Here is a 23,499-nt window from a genome sequence, read left to right as displayed (position 1 = left end):
TTCATCATTAAGGGGACCTGTTCTCTTTTACATTAACTCTCATCAAAGTCCTGTCAGGTTTCAGAAATGCCTGGGCCTAACGTTGCAGGGTGCTGTGTGACTTCATGGAAGTCTGTCAGAACTGAGGGCACTCAGCAACTTGCTGGATCAGGCACTGTGCCAGCATGCCCACATTCTGCAGCTCCCTACTTAGTTTGATCCTGCATCTCTGAAGTCCCTAGGAGTTTTGCACTTGGCTTCAATGGGAGTTGGATCAGTCTCTTAGTCTGCATGGTTGAAGTTCATTGCTGAAGGGATGGAGAAAGTGTGGGTTAGGGCAGATCTAATTTAGCTGTGGATCATCTAGTCTTCTCCCACTTCCCACTCACCCTGTAGGCAATGCATAGACTTAACATACACTTGTAGTGATGGCCACAGACCAGCTTTGATGCCACTTTCAGCCAAGGGAGAGGATCTTTTCTTCTCTGCATCTCTGCAGAACTTGCTGCACACAGCCCAGCTTCTCGGGTTGTGTGGATTTTGTCATTAAAGAACAGCATCTCTCCTTTAATAGAATGTGAAAATTAGTGTATTGTTTGACACTTCACCTTACAATTGCTTAGGCCATTGTTTAACACTTGAAATTGAAACTCAGACACAGAACGGTAATTTTTTTTTCTTTATTGTGCATCAGGTGCATTTTTTTCTTTTACAAGTAAAAGTTGGGGATGAAAACAACTGATCATTATTATTATCATCCTGCTTAAAGAAAGAGTCTGGAAAACATGCTGACTGTTCACATTCACACCAGCATTCTAAGCCATGTTGTAGCTAATTATTAATGAGAAAGATACATTGTATATAAGTAGCAGAGTAGGTCTTCATGTAAACTGATACAGCCCATTCCCTTTATGATTTAGGCAAATGTTGAAATGAAAATGGTCTGTGTGTATACATGTATATCTACAGGATGTGCATTTCCCCCCAATGTTCTGGCATTTGTAAATAAAAGGGATTCAAAACCTTACAGACTACAGTAAGGTGCAAGACCCCAAATTCACATCTGGTGCACACAGGAAATCTACATTGACTTGAAAGGGATTGCCTCCACTTATGCTAGAGGTGATTTTGGCCAGAGATGATAATGTTACTCCTTAAAACCATACTTGTTAGGAAACTTGCACTTTTGGTCAGCATACCTGTATCGCAGTTCTGCAGATACTAACCAGACCACAGACATGGGCATTGTGCAAGGCAGAGAGACCATCCATCACCGTGAATTAGAAGTAAAATATTAGTGAGCAGACATGTTCAGCAGCTGAAGCAAATTAACTGAAACCATTTATGTGACTCATAAGAGAAAGATATTCATTCCAAATTTTACTGCAAAGTGATAAAATCTGAAGGTTTTTACAGTTCTGAAAACCAGGGCATTTTCCCACTAGGACACAAGAGTGAAGTCTGAAGTTTAAAAACTTGTTGCCTAGTATTTTTCCTAAAACAATTTTTGCTCAAATTGTTTATCATATTACAATCCACTTGGCAGGGCTTTTTTGGTCCCTTTTAATTTTTAACACTGTTTTCTTCATCTGCCTCTGGGTTGTGCCTCTTGAGCAATAAGAACATCTGCAGAAGCTTTTCACAATAGTTTTAGGGTTTTTAATGTTTAGAATATGTTGATCACTTTTGTTTGTGTGTATTTAATGTGCTTCTTACATGGGGGCTAAATTCAGCATGAAGTAAATGGGGGGCAAATACATGGTAGTTAGTGGGGTTACAGCAGAGATGAATTTGACCCTCAGCTTGTTTACTCTGACTCCTGGAGCCATAAGTCTTCTGTTTATCCAAAGCCTGGGTGTAGCAGAGGCAATGCAATCTTCCCATATTGCTCTTCTGCTGGATTTCAGCTCTGGTTTAGAGCTGTGAACTGAGAGAGTATTTCAGTCTCCATGCTCTTTTATGGTTGGCCTCTCTGCTGAGGCTGACAACACAGTGTCAGTTAATGCTAACTGTGACGGTGATGGCTTTGTAACATGGACCCTTATCCACTGGAAACAGGAGTTAGACCACTAAACTCATTTGTCGAGGGGCACCAAAAAGCCATCACATGACAGGAACTTCTAGTCCTTTCTGACTTGGATGGGATTCTAACTGTAAGCCTAGAGACGAAAGGCTAAGGGAACATCGATCCCAGTCCCTTTAGGCACTAAGTGGCTCAACACCTTGCCAGATTTGGCCCAGTGAATCCTCCTTCCATTTCCTGTAGTTTCAGATGGGGGAGGGGGGAGAGAGAATCTGAACTCATTACTGATCTTTATTTTATTGTAATTTGGAAGAATATTTGCAACAAACATGTTTTAATTTTAATATTTGGACTAAAATATGAATTTCACTCTCAGCCAGTTGAAATATTTCAACTGGTGGAAAGAATCTATTTTGTAGTAATCTAAACACATTACAATAATAATGTATTTGATTTTAATTTGACTAGCCATGCTGACATGAGCTCAAGAGCTGCCTGGTTATCCTTTTATGGAGGCTATGTTCTAATCTGTATTTGAATAAAGACTTTTTCTTTTTCTTTTAGTAGTGGAGAAGGGGTTAGGGTGGAGAGATTTCTACCACAGCCATTTGCTATCAAGCTTTAGCACATAACTGATAGTGGAAAAACAAAATAGTCTAACCGAACCGGAGGTGGGGGGAGGGAAATGAGCAGCCAGGAGCTCAGTTTTTCGTTCCAGCCGACTCAACTAGCAGAAGGGAAAGATCTGGGGCTTATTGCCAGAGAAACATTTCTTAGTGTAAACATTTGAAGGCATCTCTAGAATGCCCTTATCATAGGAAGCCCCGGAGCTTTTGTACTCTGGAAGTTTTCAAGTCAGCAGCAGCTTGGCAAGCAACTATGGCAAAGAGACTTTTTAATGTGGATTTTTAGTACAAAGAAAACTAAAACCAAGCTGACCAGAAAGACTGGAATTTCAGCTCTCTCTCTCGCCCCCTCATAGGATTTCTCTCTCTCTCTTTCTGCAAGCCCTTTAAATCAGATTACTGGGTCAGTGACTTTCATTATCCCTCTTATACCAGTATCCTCTTGTCTTCAAGCTCCTGAAGGAATATTGCTACCTGTAAGTACCGTCTCTGTGTCCTCCCTCTCCTATTGAATATATTGTTGTATGAATTGAATGCTGTAGCGTTTATGCTTGTAGTATTAGTTAGTGCCTTTACTGAACATTGCAACAAGGCATACAGACAATATTTACAGTATTCAGGATGAAAGATTCATTCTAATTTAAGATGGAAAAGAGGCATTAAGTTTACCACTACATTTAAAGATTAGAAGTGAAAGATTCCAAGTGAATCATATTATCTTAAAATGCTTTTTTTTTTACTAATTGATATGTATTTCTAAACTGTCTTTATTCCACCACCAGTTCACTAATAAAGCTTTATAATTTTATATTTTGTTACTTCCTTCTTAAAACTCAAGGGTTTGAATGTGTTGTTTAGCAAGGCTTCTTTGAATTTTCTTTTAAGTGAAACACAGTAAAAGAGAGAGAGATGTGGTACCAAAACCTGAACATGCTTTTAATATTAATAGAATTCAGAGTAAAGCCCTTCAGATAGATATATTTGCTTTAGCTGGGAGATTCTGGGTTTTTAAAGCATATTTTAAGGATATACAGTATTTTATCTTGCAGTAGAAATCTGAGTTAAGTTTTTTAACATTTTTTTGTTTGTATTCATATAGCTGTCTTCTCTTGACCTGAATTCTACAGACATTGATTTGTAATATTTTAAGGAAGTGCTTTGCTCTGCTCTTTCTTTGCATTGATACAGAACTAATCTCCAAAATTCAACTTTCTGGTTGTGTCTTGTTCAACTTCATTTCGTGTTGTGTTGAGATGCATTAATAAGCCAAGCTGCTGCTGATAATTACACAGTACATCCTGAAAGGAGTATTCAAAAAACGTTTTGGTATTTATGATCTGGGGAAGTCTATTAACTGAGCCAATTAACTGATTCAGTGCTGCATAATTTGCTAGGTGCAATGAGCAAAATGCATCTCCAGTGCTACCATGTACCTAATATGTCCATGTGACACTTGACCGTGCTCTACTGCTGCTGCAGCTGTGCTTAAGTAGTGAAAGAGCTCATGGTCTAAATTCACTTGTCCTCTTTCTTCTCTCTCTTATTCTAACAGTGTCCACTAACGTCCATTGTAGTTAAAGCTCTGTCAGCATTTCCATTATGATCCTTCCCTAACATTTTTAAGGGTTTATGATGGGGATGTTTTCACCCAGTACTCAAACATAGAATAAAAGCCTCTGCTCTAAAGTCTTCTTGTGATCTTAAGTAAAACCCTGTTTAGAAGTTAATTGAGTGCGCTGTGATTTAATACCAACTATATGAAGAAGTTGGTGGGTGCATGATCTCCACATGAAGACTGTACAGCTGTTTAATTGCTTCCCTCCCCTGCCTATGTAAAAATAGCAACCCCTCTCTTAAGGATAAAATGTAATACAAGTAGCTTAGAAACCAATTACTTTCTTGTATGGGGTGAATTTCTGCTGGAATAAGGGAGATATTCTTGATGTTTAGGGAACTTTCCCAGAAAATGAATTCCCCACACTATTATCCCCATTAGCTGGCTATAGTGTATGGAATGACTGTATGCTGATGATATACAGCATTGCGGAGACTTGGTTTGGATTTTAATCCTGTATCTGAGGCCTTTCAGCTTTGAGACTTTTTTTCTACTGTGGGGATTTCTGTTCTATGCAAAAATAGGCAAATAATGCAGCAAAAAGTATCCATGGATATTAATTTATTTTTAAATGAATACGCCTCAGTTGTGTTCATTAATATGTTGTATTCACTTTCTGCAGCAATTCAAGCGATCCAGTTTAATAGTACACATGTTCACGGTAAGTGAATTTCAGCGTTTACACCAGATGTGAGTTCATCCAGTGCGGGGAAAAGAAACATTTGATCTGACCAATCACATCTAAGCAATACATTTAAAATAGTCATTTAAAGTAGTCATGACCAAATGGTCATTATTAGTTGAATAGTGAATAAACTAGAAGAAGTGGTGCTCTGCTTGTGGATATCCCATGAGCAGAAAGAGAAGTTAAATTGTTCACTGAGAATTATTCACTCAGCTCTATTTACCATGATCAGTGATTCTGCAATAGCCTAATTTGCACAAGGATAACCTTCTGCTGGGGGGAGGGCTAGCTCACTGGGGGGAGGGATAGCTCACTGGTTTGAGCATTGGCCTGCTAAACCCAGGGTTGTGAGTTCAATCCTTGAGGGGGCCACTTAGGGATCTGGGGCAAAATCAGTACTTGGTCCTGCTAGTGAAGGCAGGGGGCTGGACTCGATGACCTTTCAAGGTCCCTTCCAGTTCTAGGAGATAGGATAGGATATCTCCAATTCTCTCCTATATATAGTTGTCTGTGGAACTAGTTATTGTAGGTAGGTGGTCTGTGCAGAACTGGATGGCAGCAGCTCCTTCACAATTTGTAACATGAGATCCTATGAACGATTCATCTGCCTTTTATGCACCTAGGTGAAAAACCTGACTAGGCATAATGAAATGTTTTATTTTGTCTATAGCTGCCATTATTGTGATGCCTGCAGCAGCGTTTCAAATGGCTCTAAAAGCTGGCTGCGAAAATAAACTGCAGCTGTGTTCCATCTGATTTTCATATAAAAGTAGTCTCCAGCTGCCTAGAGCCATCTTGTGAATACATGAAGTTGGCATAGTGGAGATGCACTATGCAAACACCTTGAACAGTGAAGAAATTTATTTATATATATAAAAGATAGATACATTGCTAAAGAATGATGCATTACACTTTTTTGTTCCCAAATTACCATATTTACCAGCCTGGAATAATTCTGATGGGCCCTTCCAAAAAAGATCAGCTTTAGAACACTTGAGTGTTAACAGTAGTGAGTATCCTGTAAAGGGAGGCAGTGTCGTCTAGTGGTTTGAGCAGGAAGTGAGCAAACCTGGGCTCTATTCCTGACTTTCCTACTGACTTACCGTGTGACCTTCAAGCAAGTAACTGCTCTGTGCTTCATTTTCTCCCACCCATGGAGTAGGAATAACAACATTTTAAGTTTCTTTGCAAGCAATCTGAGGTTCTCAAATGAAAGATGCTATATACATGCATAGTATTGTTGTTAATAATTGCACATTCTGATTGACCTACAGAGGTGAATGCATTATTTTAAACAATTATTTAGTCTCTTCTATCAGAATTACTTGCTTGAAGATCACACGGTAAGCACATAGCATGATTGTAAAAACCCAGAGTGCCCAATATCCCTCCCTCTTCATAAGAATTGCCAGCTTTCCACAAAAGGAAGTGAGGGATCACACATGCTCCAGGATTTCACAGTCCTTTAGCATGTTGAAAGGCAGTTCCAGAGTGTCACTTAGTTCTAAAACAGGGATATCAGCAAGACCAGTGGAGGGGCTACTTGCTTTTGTCACCAAAAGTGAGGCATGGCCCACTCCCTGGTGAGGGGACCCAGAATAAGGCAAAATGAAGTCCCTACCCCATTTTCCCCCAGGTTACTCTTTCACCTCTTACAAGAGGACCTATAATTACATACAAGATATAGCTGGGGAGAGAGTAGTTAGGGGGAGGTTTTAACTGATTTTCAAACTTTCCAAAAAGTTTGGTGGGTGATTGGGAAATGGGCAAAGATTTGGAAAGATTCCTATTTCTCCCAAACTGATTTGCCCATCCCTACAAATAACCTTCCACAATAACATTATGCTCCCATTTGAGGGCAGAGGAATTCAGTCAGTGTATAATTCCACACAGATTAAAAAGGATGAAGGGAGAATAATGTGGAAAGTAATATTTTACCGGTGACACCAATCAAATTCTCCCAGAAGCTGGAATATATAGTTTCCTTCAGACAGCTGTCAAGATGATAAAGCTATATATTTGTGTATGGTATTCACATTAAGGGCCCCCCGATTCCTAATGAATATATATACCATGGGTGTATGACTGTTCAGAGAATGTTGCTTTCTATATGTGTAATGATTCTGAAAAACCAGGCAGGGAACCTGAGTAAGAAAAGAGACCCAGTAAAATGGATTCATTTTTACATTCCCAGCTTCTTGTGAGTAAGCTGTTTCTCTGGGGTTAAATGAAAAGAGGACAGAAACCTCCCAGTTACCTTCTCGTGGAAAATATTTACAGTATCCATGCAGTGCAATCCAGCAGTTAGAAATTAACTGTAGGGAGTCAAATGCATTAAAACGCAAGAGCTGATTTTAATTGTTGGTCTCTCCAATTATCTTTGGGATAATTCTCTTTTTAACAATGCAACCTCTATGTCTAAGTTTTAAAACTCTCTAACAGTATGAACAAATAAATGTAACACTTTAAAGAGAAACAATGCACTAAAAGGAGCTGTGTGGAAGACTTAGGGTATGTCTACACTACAGGATTAATCCGAATTTAGATAATTCGAATTTGGGAAACAGGTTGTATAAATTCGATTGTGCGCGGCCACACTAAGCACCTTAATTCGGTTTTAAACCACATTAATTCGGTGGTGTGCTGCCACACTACCCCATTAACTTAAACACAGTAATTCGGTGGTGTGCGTCCACACTAACCCTAATTCGAATTAACAAAATCGATTTAGGCTCTACTCCGTTCGTCGAGGTGGAGTACAGAAATCGATTTAAAGGGCCCTTTAATTCGAATTAACTGGCTCTGTAGTGTGGACGGGTGAAGGGTTAATTCGGATTAAGGCAGCTAAATCCGAATTAAAGTCCTAGTGTAGACCAGGCCGAAGTTTTGAGGAGAGGCAGCAATGGGTGTAACAAGTTGTTAGTCTCAGTCAGAAACTATGACCTACTTAATCACAGTGCCCTTTTAACAATGCACTGTTGACTGTACGGGATGCTGTGGGGTTTTTTTTTTTTAAGAGGACTGGGTTGTTTAGATAAGTTTAAAGTATCTGTTCCTGATTTAGAGAACATTTTTTTCTTTCTATGTCTACCTTTTACAAAGTTCCAGGAGCTCTATTTGATGATGAAGGAATGGAGCACGGCTCTCTTAGGAAGAGTCCCATCCAGTCCTTGGAATCTCTCATTGTTCTAGTGATAGAAATAAAAGGACTTTCAGGGCTTGTCTACACAGGGAAAAGCCCAGAATAGCTTATTGCTTAGTGGAATACTTATTGCTAAATAGCTATTCCATGTTAGATCCCTGTCTGGATGCTCTTATTCTGCCCTTGGTGTGCTTTGAGAGGTTTTGGTTAATCCACCTCTGAAACAGAGTAAGCACTTTTAGTGCAGAATAAAATTGTCCATACACTTGTGGAATAGCTATTGAGCTTTAAATTCACACATTAGCTATTTTGCAAAGCCTTCCCCGTGAATTCCCCATTTAGACCAGTCATTAGGCTTCAACAAGGGACATTGAGGTACCTACTGGAAAATACAGCCTTTCTTTCAAATTCTGTGATCCCTTCCTCTTTCCTTTCACTATTTCCCCCATGTCCTCCTTTTCTATCTCTCTTTCCCCTCCCCCCTCCCCCATGCTGCATTCTGTTCTTCAGTTTTATATATACTCTCCAGTATTGACAATGCTGCTTTCTTGGTAGAGCTGTCACCCCAGGCCCAGCAGGTTGTGGGTTTGAGTTCAACAATGGGATTTAAGCTCGTGTGCTTATTACTGACATTACAGTGCAATAATACAAGGCTCAGCTATGCTTCAAATATGATATGTCCCCATTGCTATCTGGTGGCTGCCCTGGTAGAACTTTAAAGATCCTATGATGCTATGTATAACTTTAGTGTTCAGGCTAACGTTCCTTCTCTTGAACAGTCTAATGTCTTAGGCTTGTGTGAACTATTGCTGACTACACAACAGTTGTGGTATTATGTTGAGAACAATCAAGTCTGAAAATTAGTGACTTGAGAATTAATGCTGTCTGACTATTTCCCAATAAAAAATAAACTCAGGATAAATTTTTAAACACTCCACAGTGGAGACCCTTGAAAAAGTTCCCGTTGCTTTAGAAAAGCAATTATTATTTGTAGTTGGATGTCCTCAGTCACTGCTAGGATTGGGGAATTCCACAAACAATGAAGCAACCATATCTGTGTTTATCTTAGGGGAAATGGCAAGTTTTTAAGGGCAGCCGCTGTACATCTAACTTCATTAAACACATGAAGAGTGTGAGAGAGACTTTAATTGAAATGGGTTTGCCTCCCACTAGGACTACACATTATAAAACAAACAAATCCAAGTAAGTACAGTAGAGTATAATTGGCAATATGCCTTGGGAGAGGCCCAGAACCGAGCTATTATGGAAAGCAAATTCAGTTTCATCCTCAAATAGTGTAGCTTTGCCTGGGTGATGCACAATTTTTTTCAGGAGACATTTTCATGGTGGTATGTCAGGGTATGATATTCAGTAAATTGAGTAATTCAACAAACATAAAACAAGCTAAGTGTGGATGAAACAGGGAATCATTGGCATTTTTGGTGTTGCCTGTCTGTTGTCATAACCCAGCCTTGTACTGATAAGGTGTAGTGCAAAAAGGGCAGGTCCTTTCCATCTCTAGGTTCTGTGATCTAGGTCAGAGTGGCAGTGGAGGGATATACAAGGAAGACCTGGATATATTGGATACAGTTTTCTGTCTTAGGGCTGTTTTCCCTGATTGAGAAAGAAGATTGCTGTGAAATAATAATTAAAGCCTCATGCACTGAAATACTTATTGTCCTTTGATTTTTAGCTATGTCAAGTAACATACAGGAGTTACATACACAGATAAGGGCTATTTGAAAAGGGGGAAAAAAGAGGGGTATTGTTCTCTAGCATCACAAAATGCAGTGAAAAAACTATGGTAAGTATCTGGTTTCTGTATGGCCTCTAATCTGTGTTTTGTGGTGAATGGGACTAGAACATTAAACAACAACTGGCCAGAACCGAGCTTGTGTTAATTGCATGGTCTAAGGTGACAGCTACATAATTTAGAAGCTGAGTCCCTGCCTTTGCCCCTGGCTAAGTTTTAACTAGTGTAATAATCTTTTTCTTTCCTAAAGGAATTTTAGGACTTATTTTGTTTTTTAAATTTCTTTGTTTTTTCCAATATGGTTTTTTCTACTACACATTAATCTTTCTTAATATTGTTCATTACAAATAAACCAAACCTACTTTCACCCTCTACCCAATCTCCCTCTCCCTTTAAAAAATACAATTGCTAAGTGAAAACTCCCAGGCACCCAGAGATTTTGTCACACACACTGCAGATCTTATGGCCTGATCCAACTCCCACTGATTTCAGTCCTCGGCAATTAAAGTTCTTTTGTAGGGTATTTTGTACTGTAATTGGGAGCCATTGGGCCTATTTCTGATGTTACTTATGGTGGGTTTTATACCAGTATAAATCCACGGAAGTCAATGGAGTTAGTCCTGATTTACATCAGATTAACTGTGATTAGAATCAGACCCATAGAATGCACAAAGTTTTCTGTACCATTCATAAGGCCTAAATAAGTAAGATCATGCAGGAATATTTCCTACAGATTCTTTTAAATTGCATATTGGTTATTTAAAGACTGTCTTAAATCCACAATCAAACAGCAGGATTTAAGGCATTTTTGGGCCAAATTCTTCCCTCAGAACAGGTGCTCAGCTCCTGTAGTCTTCAGTGAGAGTTGCACAGGTGTATCTGAGGGAAAGATTGAGCCTTATTAAGTTTCCATAACATACAAGTTTGGAAGGATACTATGATATTTCAGATACGCTTTTGTAGTGCCTAGAATGTATATTTCTAGCAAAGCAACACCTGGTAGCATTTAAGAATGGCACAAATTTTTAGGAGCAGACTGTTTCAAAATAATGTTTGGGCTCCTGTTGATTTGAGACAAGGCATCCAGCTTTTATGATGATTTTATGCACTGATTGCTCAAATGACTTGCAGTAATAATTTCCAGATTTAAAATTGGCCTTATTCTGAACAGAGAACATCAAGCTCAAGGCTCTCACTTTGATATCTTTCATTTTCATGCTTTTGTATAATGGAAAAGGATTCCTTATGTCCTTTCATTTTGCAGCCACGGTGTAAGTGTCTGAAAAAACCAAGGTTACCGCTCTTAAAGACTTAAAGAGACAGCATTGTAATGAACAAAAGGGTGACAATGGCAGGAACATCTGGAGTGTATGCGTGCACTGATATAAAAGCAGTGTCTGTGTAACCCACACACCCTTCTGGGTGTGGTGCTGTGTCCCATCTAGTGGCACCGAGACCACGTAGAGAGAGATAAAATGAGTCTGCTCTACAGCCTTAGCTAACAGCCAGTTCGCTTTTAGCTCATGTGGTAGAGGCTCATGCATTAAGCTCCCCAGGTTCAATCCCACCCACCAACAGCTGGGGTCTATCAGTGTTACACCTGCAGGCACAATTGGTTAAAAGAAGCCCATAACAGGCAGTGACAACATCATCCAGCATTTCAAAGAGAAGAAGCCTCCTACCCCATACTCCTCCACACACTCTGCCCCTCACCCTCCCATAAAAAAGCCAAGTTCTTCACTCATATTTTCCAGGGGTAATGGGCTAAAACTGCCTAATTCTGATTAGCCCTCTTCCTACACACACACACTCCTTTCTATTTGACACAGGGCAACTAATTCTGCATGAGAGCTCATAAGAATGGCCATATTGGGTCAGACCAAAGGTCCATCTAGCCCAGTATCCTGTCATCTGACAGTGGCCAATGCCTGCTTCAGAGGGAAGGAACAGAACAGACAATCAGCAAGTGATCCATGCCCTGTTGTCCATTCCCAGCTTCTGGCAAATTTACCTGTGCCATTGCCCTGAGTTTATGGAACAGTGTCCAGGAGCACAGAAAATAGATCAGCTCACTCTTAGTCAGAGTCAAGAAGTACACGTAAGTATGATGTGGGTGAAAGCAGCATTATGACCCAGACTCTGGAAATGCGTCTTATCTGGAGAGACAGTAGGGCTTTTCTCTTTTGCAGGCACACAGGCAGCACATAAAGTAAACAATAACGTTTCCAAACAATATCCGTTTTTAAATAATTCTCATAGTGCAGTCATACTGCCCAGGCTCTGATTCCATCATGTCTTGCAAGCTAAATAGTGTTGGGTTCTGTTAATAATATTTCAGGGGACACATCTATCAGTTCATCCCTGTATCTGATTGTATCTTGTCTGTGGATTAAAAGAAAAGTTTTCAGTGTGAACCAATGAACCTGTTTGGTGTTAGGGAGCGCTGAGCTACTGGAGATGCCATCAGTTGGGTCAGATGTAAACCTGAGGGCCTGATCCCTTGCAGTCATTGACAAAGTGCTATAGGATAGTTAATGTTCTAGTCAAACCCAAATATCTGTAATCATGTTCTTCCTACCTAAACCCTCTGTGTCTTAAGAAATTGGCAGCTTATCTGTAACTGGGCAAAGGTTTAGAAGGTGAGAAGCAGTCCCAGTTCTATAGTAGCTGTGCCTCATTCATTCTGCATTGGCTTGCATAGATGAAACATTCTGTCTTTTGGCAGTCGATGCACAGCTTTAAATGTTGCATCATGGCAGCACTTGTGAATGGACAGAGTGCGGTAGGAAAGGCCATGCTAGAGCTGGCATTATCTCTTCAACTCCCTCTGCAGACTTCTGTCTTCAGCCTAGAAGTTTCTCCTCAAGACTGAAGCCAGGGAATTATCTCATTGCATTTCTTGACCTACCCCTCCCACTGCCAATGTCCTCTAGCAAGGAGAGAATATGGCAATAGGGAAGATCCCTAATAGTCTTCACTATAGGTACGTTTAATTGCTATTTAGAGGCTGGGATGAGGTGTCATTCTAAGGATACCAGGATTACAGCTGATATACTCTAATAATTTGGCACGGCAAGATACATGCCAAACTTCAACAACAGGTATCCAGACTAAATTGTTAGTAATATCCATTACCCATCTGTGTAGGGTAATTTAATGCCTAATCCTGCAGCCCCTTACTCAGGTGAGTTATCCCATTAAGGGTTTGAATGACTGGGCTCCTGGGCTGTAATTTCTTAGCTGTGGAGACTTTGTCACCTTTTATTTTTCCATAAAGCACCATGTACTGTAGAAACAATTCAGATTAGTAAATACGTTGAAATCCAAAAAGATGTCCAGGTGGATTAAGTAGCTGCTTAAATAAACTGCAAGTAAGTACATTTGGAGGGTTTTTTCCTTCAGAACAAGTTACAAATATACATAGTTATGAACAGAGAGAATATATTTCTATTCATGTCCTGAATAATTGCACTTATGATGGTGATTTATTTTTGTCCTGGGTTGCCCTTGTTTGTATGTGTTAGGAAATGCTGATCTGGAAACACCAGGTGTAGGAACTCAGGAAGTGAAACACACCATCTACAATGCTAGTTGGCTACCCATGATTAAATAAAATGTTATATGGATTTTTTTCTTGAAGAGAAAAGAAAATGTATTTTACAACATATAAACAGATCAGGAACTTCAGTGTGAATCAAAGGACTTTGCCCCACTTTCCATCCTATAATTCAAGACATCCCAGAGCTTTCAAAGGAAATGTTTGTTTCAGCTGCCATCTAGGTGGGTGGTAGGAGGAGTTGTGTCTACCTGCCTCTGCTATGGGTGAAACTACAAGGAAGCTAGTAATGTAGACTATTGCATCCATAGTTTTAACAGAGTAACTTGCTCATTCACTGTGATCATTCATAAATCTTCACTGCATATATTTCAGGTTGGATTTTACATTCTGTAAATCAGGTGGGCCAGAATACATTACTGCAATGTGCTTTTGGTTTTGGTCTTTCTCGGAGTTAAGTATTAGTTCACATTTGTAAAATCTGTTGTTTCCAAAGTTTTGAAGATATTTTTCATGAAACTGTTAATCCTCTAATGATGTAACATGTGAAGAAAACCCTTCTAAGAAAAGGAAGACACTTGATTGACTTGCACTTATTGGGACATTAGGATAGAAAAAAGGTAGAGTCATATGCCAAGTAATTTTCAGTGCCAGTATATAAAAGCTTGACCTTGTCATACTTAATATACAGCACAATTGAAATGCAGACTATTTAAAAATACTTTGCAACAACATAAATCAATTTGTTCTCTAATCAGCTCAGCAAATTACTTGCCTTCTTGGAGTCATAATCCAGACCAAGTGTGAGTGAGTACAATTCTAGGAAAGCCAGTGGAGCTGTACTTACACTTGGTCTGAATTTGATGTGGTAATGATTTCTTATAACACCTTTTTTAATCCAAAAAGATGCCAACATACTTTATAAATTAAGGCTGTAACAAATCTTTGCCAACTAAATTTTCACAATTATCATATGTTGGGTACCACAGTCTCTTGGAACTTCACATCAATACTGGGTGTAGGATCATAGTAGGATCCTCCTACTATGAAAGCACAGAACTCCACCTCTTGAACTAAAGAAGTAGTTTCATGAATTGCTAGCTATATAGGGCCTATGACACACAGCTGAGCAGTCTGATTCCATCCAGTTAAGGATAGTACACATTAACTAATTACTGACAATGTACCTACTGCGCCACTGATTGGACTCAGCAGGCAAATACTGCAGAGCACACTGGATGCAACGTTTGAAGTACAGTAGGTGGAGGAGGCTCATCAGCTCATTAGCTGTTATCATGGTTCTCACTGTTATGTGGTGAAATGGCGCTGAACCATATTGTAGTGATGGGACACAGCAGAGAAGAAATATATTTGGAATCTGTTTCTGTCCTCAGGCAGGTCCACAGCCAGTCACATGTTTGTATACAAGCTTACCTTTGTATGGGTTATGGAGGTGGGTAGTGGCATATCCTTGGTGCTTCCTACCCACATTCTTATTCAGACTTGACCAGGTTGGAGAATGTGTGGGGTTGGAATACAAAATGGGGAAGGGGTAGAAGGACCTGATGCTATATTTATCGCGTAGAGGATTTTAAGGCACTTCAAAAGATAGATGGGAGTTTGTATAAAATCTGTTTCCTATTGTTCATCAGTCTGTTCTCCAAGAGAGTAGAAGTGGCTGCTGGTGATGTGACTGGTATATTTCGTCCAGGGATTTAGTGGGGGGTGACTGTTAATTTATTTAAGTTAGTTTTCAAGCTGGACAACTTCCCTAAAAAGCAGATCTCATACCTGACAGAGAGTTTCGAGGAGAGGTGAAGTGAATAAGTAGGTTGTTAGCCAAGAGTGAAAGCTTAAGTTCATGGTTGGCACTTTTAACTTCTTCAGTAAATGAAGATGATCAAAGGGCAATGGGTAGGGACTCAGTGACCAATGCATACAATTATAGGACTAATGAAAAACTCTGACTGTCCCTCTTGCAAGTTTAAAGTTTAAACTCTGTTTAGTTTAAAGTTCTTAGCCAGTTCTGTCATAGTTGGATTTTGCTGAAATAGTCTGACCCATGCATATAATTTAAGACCCAAACTGAAAGCTTCTAGTGTTGCAAATATATATTAAGACAAACAAACAAAACCCCCACCACCCTATGTCTTCTCTGAGTTGAGGTTTAGAGGGCCCAATTACTTAATCATGTGCCTGATATTAAGAATGTGAGTAGTTCCATTGAGGTCACAAATGCTTAAAGCTAGGCACATGCTTAAGTGCCTTGCTGAATTGAGGCCAAAGTGAGCGGTTCAGTCTTGTGGTATTGTAGGAAGTAAATAATGTTTAACAATTTCCTACAACTACTGTTGGCTGCTCAATAAAATATAAAGCCAGACTGATCAGTATTGTGGGGAGCAGTCGGGCCAGTCTACTGGGAAACACTTTAGCAAGGACTTAACTGTTGACATTAAGGAAGGACGTGAGGCAATGAGAGGTCCGCAGTTCTGGATTTTTATCATTTTGGTGGCAGTACAATTTTCATTACTTTGGACATTCTGTATAAATAGGGGGTGAGAGTATTAGAAAATTTCTCATAGAAACTTAAGGAATCTCTGTCAGAACCTGTAGCTTTACCATCATGGAGAGGTTTAAGAGCTTATCCGATTTAATTAAAATACTGTCATTCTCTAAACTTTGTGAAACATCTTTGATTAGTTTGGGAAATTTTAACTTCTGCTTTCAGGTGTTAAGGAGATGAGGGTCAACTAAGCACCTAGTTAGATAGATGTACTTTTTTTTCCTAAGAAGAGTACGGCTGCTTTTTAAAAGGGTCCTTCATTTATAAATGTGTCATTCAAAGAACCACAGGCAAAATAAACTTACTGGTACTCAGTTTATCCACCTCAGAAGGATGAAGATTAACTCTAACTAAGAGCTTTAAGTCATTTTTATTTCCTATTGTTTGTTTTCACTGACATCTTTGAAAATAATTATTTTTCCCTACAGATATTTCCCTTTTCCATTGATAGTTTGATAGTGTCAACCCCTTCTCAGTTTTGACAGGAGCAGCAACAACAATTTTAATGTTGTAATGCAACATCATGCCCTGTACTTATGTTCATGCTCCAGTTAACCTGCTACGGCAGAGCCAGTGGAGGGAGAATAAAGCGTTGGGTCTTGGTAGGGTCTATTAAATTGGAGGCTAGTGATTTTTTTTCAACATATCATTGCAATGCAGTAGTAGATTTAACAAACAGACTGCTGCTCCCCCCTTCATTCAGATGTATTGAATCTGGAGAACTATTTCTATCTCCATTTGGAACTTACTTAGCTATTGTCTTGATACACCAGTCAGACTGGAATCCAGTTCAGTCTCTCATAGCTATGTTGGCGCCGCAGTGCTAACAGTAGTAAAGAGTAGTTGTATATACGATTCTATACATACTTCAGATTTAGTGTGTATGTATGTTCACTTCAAGTCAGCGGGAACAACTCGGAATTCATAGAAGGGGCAGATTTGTTGAGTGAATTGGTGCCATTTTTAAATAGTCCATTTTTTGACATGAACTGAAGTTGTGGGACTGATGAAAGATCTCTTTGCCTGTCTTTTCAATAGATGCTCACTGCTTCATGCCATTTTCCCCTCTATCTTTTGCAGGATTAGCAGACATTTAAAGCACTCTGAAAGCACATCCATCATTTTGGTCACGATTGATCAACGAGTTTTATTAAAGTCCAAGAACACTTTGAAAGCCGCCCTTGTCCAAATTTCAATCACAAGGGCACATCTTAATAGAAAACATAGAGTACGTTATTGCCTGCGACTAAAGATGTTTCCCTTGATTATATGGTGAAACTCTGCTGGAGAACGAAGAGAAGACCTCTTTTGTTTAGGACTTTTACTAGTTGAAGGGAACTGGATTTCCCTAATAATATGAAGCCTTTTGAGAATAGCTGTCTGTTTCTACTGCTCGCTGTTATCCTGAGATGCGTCTGCTCCTCCTTTATCAGTGTCAACCTTGGGGTGAAAGTGATGAAGGGCCAGTCTGTCTTCCTGTCAGAAGATGACCTGCAGTTTTCCATCCCCAGAGAGAAAGATGCTTGCAAAGTGGAAGTTGTGATTAATGAGCCAATAACACAGAGGGTTGGGAAACTAACTCCACAGGTATGTGGGATCAGAATTTTACTGCACTGTTGTCTTTGGTAGTGTGTGTATGCGTGTGTGTCTTAAAGGACGTGAAATACTTTTATTGTAAGGAACAGTCATCTGAAAGGGTGGGGTAGTAATTAACAGGCATAGTAATACACTGCCTTTGTGAGTGAGATTTAATTTTTTATTAAAAATAGCTGGTTGGATGAGAATTATATCCCTAGTGCTGAAAACATTTTGTTCATGAATACAGTAACACCTGCACATGAAGGTGGAGGTGACCAGTATCTGGTTTCCACTGTAATGAACTAAATCAGCAGCTCTTTCAGAACTTTCTGTTAGGAGCCAGTGTGTAGTCTACCAGCTGCTTGTTTGTGTTTAGTGAGGGTAACCAGTGTCCTTAGGGCAATGCATAGAAGGCTAAAACTCTTTACATTTTAGTCACGCAGTCACTACATTGGGAGCAATTAAAAAGTAATCATCACATACATTTAGCACATTGCATATAGTGTTTCTTGTTCTGCTTCTCAACGACCAGATTACTAACAGATGGGAAATATATAAAAGGATTTTGTTTTCTCTTTAAATGTCTAATATGTAGCAACATCAAAGTGTACTTCATGAACACCTTTCATCTAATCTTTCTGGTAAATTCCATCATCTGAGTTTATTAGAAAGAAGCTATTGGTAGTAATAAGCCTGGACAAACTGGCACTGATAAAAGATGAATAGACGCAAAACAAACCATAATCAAACCTTATTTCCCCCCAAGATTTGAAAAGGTAGGGTTAACTTTAATATATGCAGTCTAATATATGTATAGTCTTCTCCTTGCTTCCTGGTTTTGCAAGCAGAAGTATCAAACTACCCAGAGTAAATCTTTTTCTTGAAGTATCTGTGGGCTGGATAACAATTTTTTCACACCAGAGTTGCTTATCGAAACTGATTTGAGAGTTACATTTTGCCTCTAAGAGCCTGTGCATGTGCAGACTGTAAGGGCAAGGGCAGAAGGCTGGAGTAGTGGTGCTGGGGTATTACTCCTGTACCTGCTGTTCCCACTACAGCTTCTTTGTGCCACTCAGGTGACTCAAAGGAGTTGTAGAACTGGTTTAACTCCTCAGGGAGGATTCCGCCAGTGCGGAAAAATCCCTGTGTGGTTCAGAGACCCTGAATTAGCTTCTACATGCTCCTCCTGTTGGACCCTCTGATGCTGGGGGCATGTGTAGGAGAAAAGAGGGGAGTGGCCAGGACTTCTCTATGCCCTAGTGAATCCCCCAGGGCTGGAGTGGCTCCTTGAGAAACAGGCAGCTGAGCTGTATTCCTACCCTGAGCTGTGCCAAGCACTAGATTGGAACCGCGTCTCCAGGAGCACTGGGAATGTGTATTCACCACAACCTTACTTCTTGGACACCTGGAAAACGGAGCCAGAAGCTGTCCTCTCACCCTCACCTCTTCCTCTTCCTTCAGTGGCCAGGGCCCTCTCATAAGACCTTCTGTTCTAGCCCCTGTTCTACCTTGGCTACTTGGAGCAAGGAGCCTTCCTCTCCAATCCCCCAGCATCCAGAGGAGCTGGGAGGGCACCCTCTTGAGCTGGTGAAGGTGGCCCTCCTTATCAACAAGCAGCAGGGTGGCACTGTGGGGTAGTAGCAGCACCAACAGGGCCTCCTGGGTCTAGTCTGGTGTGAAGAGGCCTGCTCTGTTTTGCTGTTGGGTTTGGAGCCACATAGCTTAATCCTTGACTCTAGTCTCTGCTGCTCTTCCTTTTGCTGGAGGCTGTCTGAAGACTCAGGCAGATGTCACTGCAACACTTCCACTCAGCTCATGTTTTCAATCTATTCTTTGCAACTATTAGGGCTAGAAACTTTTTAAATCTAATCACGTGACTTTGGAAGGCAGAGTCCTAGGCACTGGCCTAAAGTGTTAACCTAACCTGAGTAAAGATATTAAGCTGCCCATGGTTGGTGCTGAGCATGCTCTGTCAACCAGGAAATGCGGCAGTCAGAAACTGTCTCTAGTCTGATATGGTTTATTGTCATTTAAGTGAATAATGTGCTAGGAATGTTTGACAATTTAATTATAAATTGTAATTGAAAAGCAGTTGAAGTGGAAAAAATAAAGCTAGACAGTAATTAGGAAAAGATTTAGCTCTCCTTTGTTTTACTTAGGAAATTTATAGACAATTACAGTTGCCTGTTTGTATAAAAGGAAAACATATTAGGAAACATAAAACAGATGTTTCTTTTAACAAAGCAGATTGTGTCTTTATTCTATAATCACTATCTATCAATGGTAGGAGGCTTGTGTAGAAAGGTCCTTCATTTTTTTTAAATCTCCCTTGTTATCAGTTAAGAACAAGAACTAATGATGTCTTGTAAAAATGTTTATTCATAAGCTAAACCTTATCCTCTGGTGGATCACACAGCCTAAAACCAGAGATGCATGATGAAAACTGCGTTCTCAGACTCTGAGGCCAGATGCTCAACCTGTGTTGATCAGTGTAATGCCATGGATTTTGAAGGAGCTACATTGATTTACATCTGCTGAGAAGCTGACCCTTAATGTACAACATTGAACTGTGGAGAGCTAGCATGCAGGAAGGGTTTTTTAAAATTGTACACTGTGCATATTTGTTGTTTAGGCAAATGGTCCTAACTTCAGCTGAGTATTCTTTCTTAACATCATGATTTGAGAACTTCAATTAACACTTTCTAGTTTACTAATTAAAATAATATTTAAATATCATTCCACTCTATAATAGAGAACATGTATTTCACAACACTTTGATTAATGTTAGTATGTTAACCAAAGTCATCACTAAAAAGGAAAGAGAAAGGCAAGTTAAGGCTGATAAAGTTGTTCACTGTTATGTTACGTACTGAAAAATCACAAGGCACCCTTTTAGGAGTTGCTTAGTTTTTCTTAGGCATAGAAGAGAGATTCAAAAGAACAAGAGATTCAGACAGTAGCGTAGCCAGCACATTTCGCACAGGCTGCTTCCACAGAAGTAAAAAGTAGAACATTTGTTGCAACAATGAATCTGGTTTGATTATTTCCAGGATACTGTAGCTAGTTAAGTTTATCTTAACCCAGCTGTATCTTCTTGGAGAACAAACTAACCCTAAAATATTATTCTCCGCTGTGCACTTATCTATGAAAATTGAAGTCAGGGGATATATTTGAAGACCCCAGAAACAAATGACAGTTACCATCTGGCTTCAAGTCAACAAGAACAACATACAACAGAAATTCACATTATATTTTTAAACATTGACAAGCTGTTGCAATGTAAATACTTTCATAATATAAAAGAAATGTAAATTCTAGTTTTGTGGAATTTACTGAAAGAAACAAAAGGCAGTATTTTCATCCAGCATTAGTTAATGACTATCCTATTATCAAAGGGTTGAGCTATTGCTGAATGCTGAAGAGCTGCTGCTTTTGATTATGGAAGGCCCAATACTTTTAGGGGAAAGTTGCCTCCTGTGATAGATACACTGATGACATACATCTTTGTCTTCACATCAGGCATTAATTCAGCAAAGCATTTGAGTATATGTGCGAATCCATCATTATTCTGCAAACCACTCAAGCAAGTCCCGTCAATGGAATTTAAGTGCGTGCTGCTCTGACTGAAACTAACATGTAGTTATTCTTTTTAAAATTGTAGAATACCAGTCGCCCCTTGGTGCCCAGTATTTCTCTGCTTCTTTTGCTAACTCTGTACTACAGTTCAGGGCAACTGCACCTGCATTTCCTCTAGTAGTCCAGCCAGGGCACCCGCTCTCAGGCTTCCGGCTCCCCAGCCATTGCCTTTCTGGGTGGAGTCACGTGTCTCTCCTTTCTGACTGGCGTATTTCCAGGCTGCACAGTTCCCTGCCTTTACTGTGTATTTCCCAGCACAGACAGGTTGCCCAAGGACACCTGCTTGCTTTTCCTTCAGAAATGGTTAACAGATGTAATTGCTTCAGTTATAAAGAACCACACAGTACTTCCTATGCAAGCCTACTTCATTCTTAAGCTAATATATACAAGAAACATTCTGATAACGTATTTGTTGACATTACTAAAAAATTACAGAGAAAACATATTAAAAATAATAAATGAGCCAAAATGCATGCTAATGAGCTTAGCAGAATTAACCCCAACCCTTACATGGATTCTGGCAGGAGCAGTCCTCCAACCTTCCACCCAAGGGGAGTTCTTGGGATGACCAGTTCATCATAGTTTCAGCTCAAATGCATTATGCTCACAACATGTTTAACTCACACTTTATATGGTTTGGGGGTCTTTGAGAACAGGTAGCTCCTACACAATGGGTATCTTCGAAAGGTTGGCTATGGAGGGGAGAATTTGCATTCCCCTCACCCAAAGATATTTCCTAGGAAATCCACTTCACACTTATTGTTCCAAAAAAAGACCCTGGATGTTCCTAATACCTTCCAGAGATTGCATTAATCTTGTCTTCCTGATAAAGTTCCATACATCTCATAATGGTGCATAAACCTTTGCATTTCTAATACAATGACCTGCAAAGATGGTCAACTTAATTCAGTGAAGTTTAATTTTTATTCAGTGAAGTTGGTTCAGGATGTGGATAGTCTGTCACACACTGAACAACAAAAGTCTGACTTCTGTTTTGTAGAAACAAAATACAGATTAAAAAGTGCGCTTTGTTCTAAGAACACTTCTCTGACAATCAGATAACAGAAGAAGGAAATGCTGGAACCTGACATTCTCGACAGCATTTACTTATCTATTCTTTCCATCTCAATAGGTATTTGACTGTCATTTCCTTCCGAATGAAATCAAGTACACTCATAATGGCTGTCCAATTTTAGATGAAGACATGGTCATGCTTAGGCTGTACAGGTAAGCAGCACTGAAGCATTATGTATTATTATCACTAGTAAAAACAACTGTTTTTCATGAAGAAAAAGCAGTCCATTTTTCAGGCAAATAAAAATTCTTCCATTTATATCTGCAGTAACTACTTATGTACACTGGAAGGCATCATTAACCAATAACCCATGCTGTGATCTATTTATAGTATTATCTGTCAAAATATATATGAGAAACACTCTGATAACATATTTGTTGACATTACTAAACATTGGTTTATTTGTATACTACAGAAACTGACTGATTCTTCCTGTTACTGTTAATACTGACAACAGCACTTACAAAGTGCATCACATTCTCAAAGTGCTGCACAGACATTAAGGGTCAGATTCTGTTACCTTTACTCCCACTGAGCAGTGCTTTCCTCCACAAGTAATCCCTTTGACGTCAATGGGATTTCTTGTGGAGTAAGATACTATTCAACGTAAGCGAGGAAATGACAATCAGGCCATAAATAATTCTCATGATCCCTCTTTAGATATCATTTTCCTAGATGGGAAACAAAAACATATTGTCTTGAAAGTTTATGCCCACTGGATTCTGCTGTATCAGGGCCTGAAATAATCTCTGGTATAAATCAGAGCAGCCCCTTTGTGCTTTAACAGCACAGAATCCCCATTGTGCCATGCACAACAGATCTATCCCTGTCCTTTCCACTGGGGCTTTAAATAATTTGTTCTCCTTTTTTTTTTTTTAAGGAATATTTCAAACTTGCCTGCTGCCACTCTACCACATTCTCTCTATTTATGGCACTTAGGTTCTCGGATATGATGGTAATTGGGGCAACATAAGTTTTTAATATATTTATCCTCACAACATCACTATGAGATCGCACAATACTATTAACCCCATTTGACAAGTGGAGAACTGAGGCAGAGAGGCTAAGTGACTTTCCAAAGGTCACACAGGAAGTCTGCAGCACAGCAGTACCTTCCAAGACCCTAGTCCCCTAATCATTGGACAATCCTTCTCGTCCATGCCCCCAAAGGAATGGCATATAGGAATTGGAGTGGATTAAAGTGCCAAGAATGGGGGGATACAATGTTTCCCTTGATGAAATCTGTAGTATGTCAGGGTTCAATATAG

General features: G+C 39.6%; 1 protein-coding gene across 1 annotated transcript in view; it reads left to right on the top strand.

Moving 5' to 3' along the window:
• Positions 1–2,991: 2,991 nt before the first annotated feature.
• FREM1 (FRAS1 related extracellular matrix 1) overlaps positions 2,992–23,499 on the top strand; it is a 94,793-nt gene continuing 74,285 nt past the window's right edge. The window contains exons 1-3 of the mRNA XM_029911690.1: positions 2,992–3,104; positions 17,023–17,529; positions 22,289–22,383. Coding sequence (XP_029767550.1) covers positions 17,299–17,529; positions 22,289–22,383 — 326 coding nt within the window. The 5' untranslated portion in view covers positions 2,992–3,104; positions 17,023–17,298. The remainder of the gene's footprint in view (positions 3,105–17,022; positions 17,530–22,288; positions 22,384–23,499) is intronic.

Source organism: Terrapene carolina, unplaced genomic scaffold (genome assembly GCF_002925995.2).
Source record: "Terrapene carolina triunguis isolate 2854851 unplaced genomic scaffold, T_m_triunguis-2.0 Scaffold113, whole genome shotgun sequence".
NCBI lineage: Eukaryota > Metazoa > Chordata > Testudines > Emydidae > Terrapene > Terrapene triunguis.
Note: the sequence above shows the minus strand (reverse complement) of the source record. Positions and strands in the feature narration are given on the sequence as shown.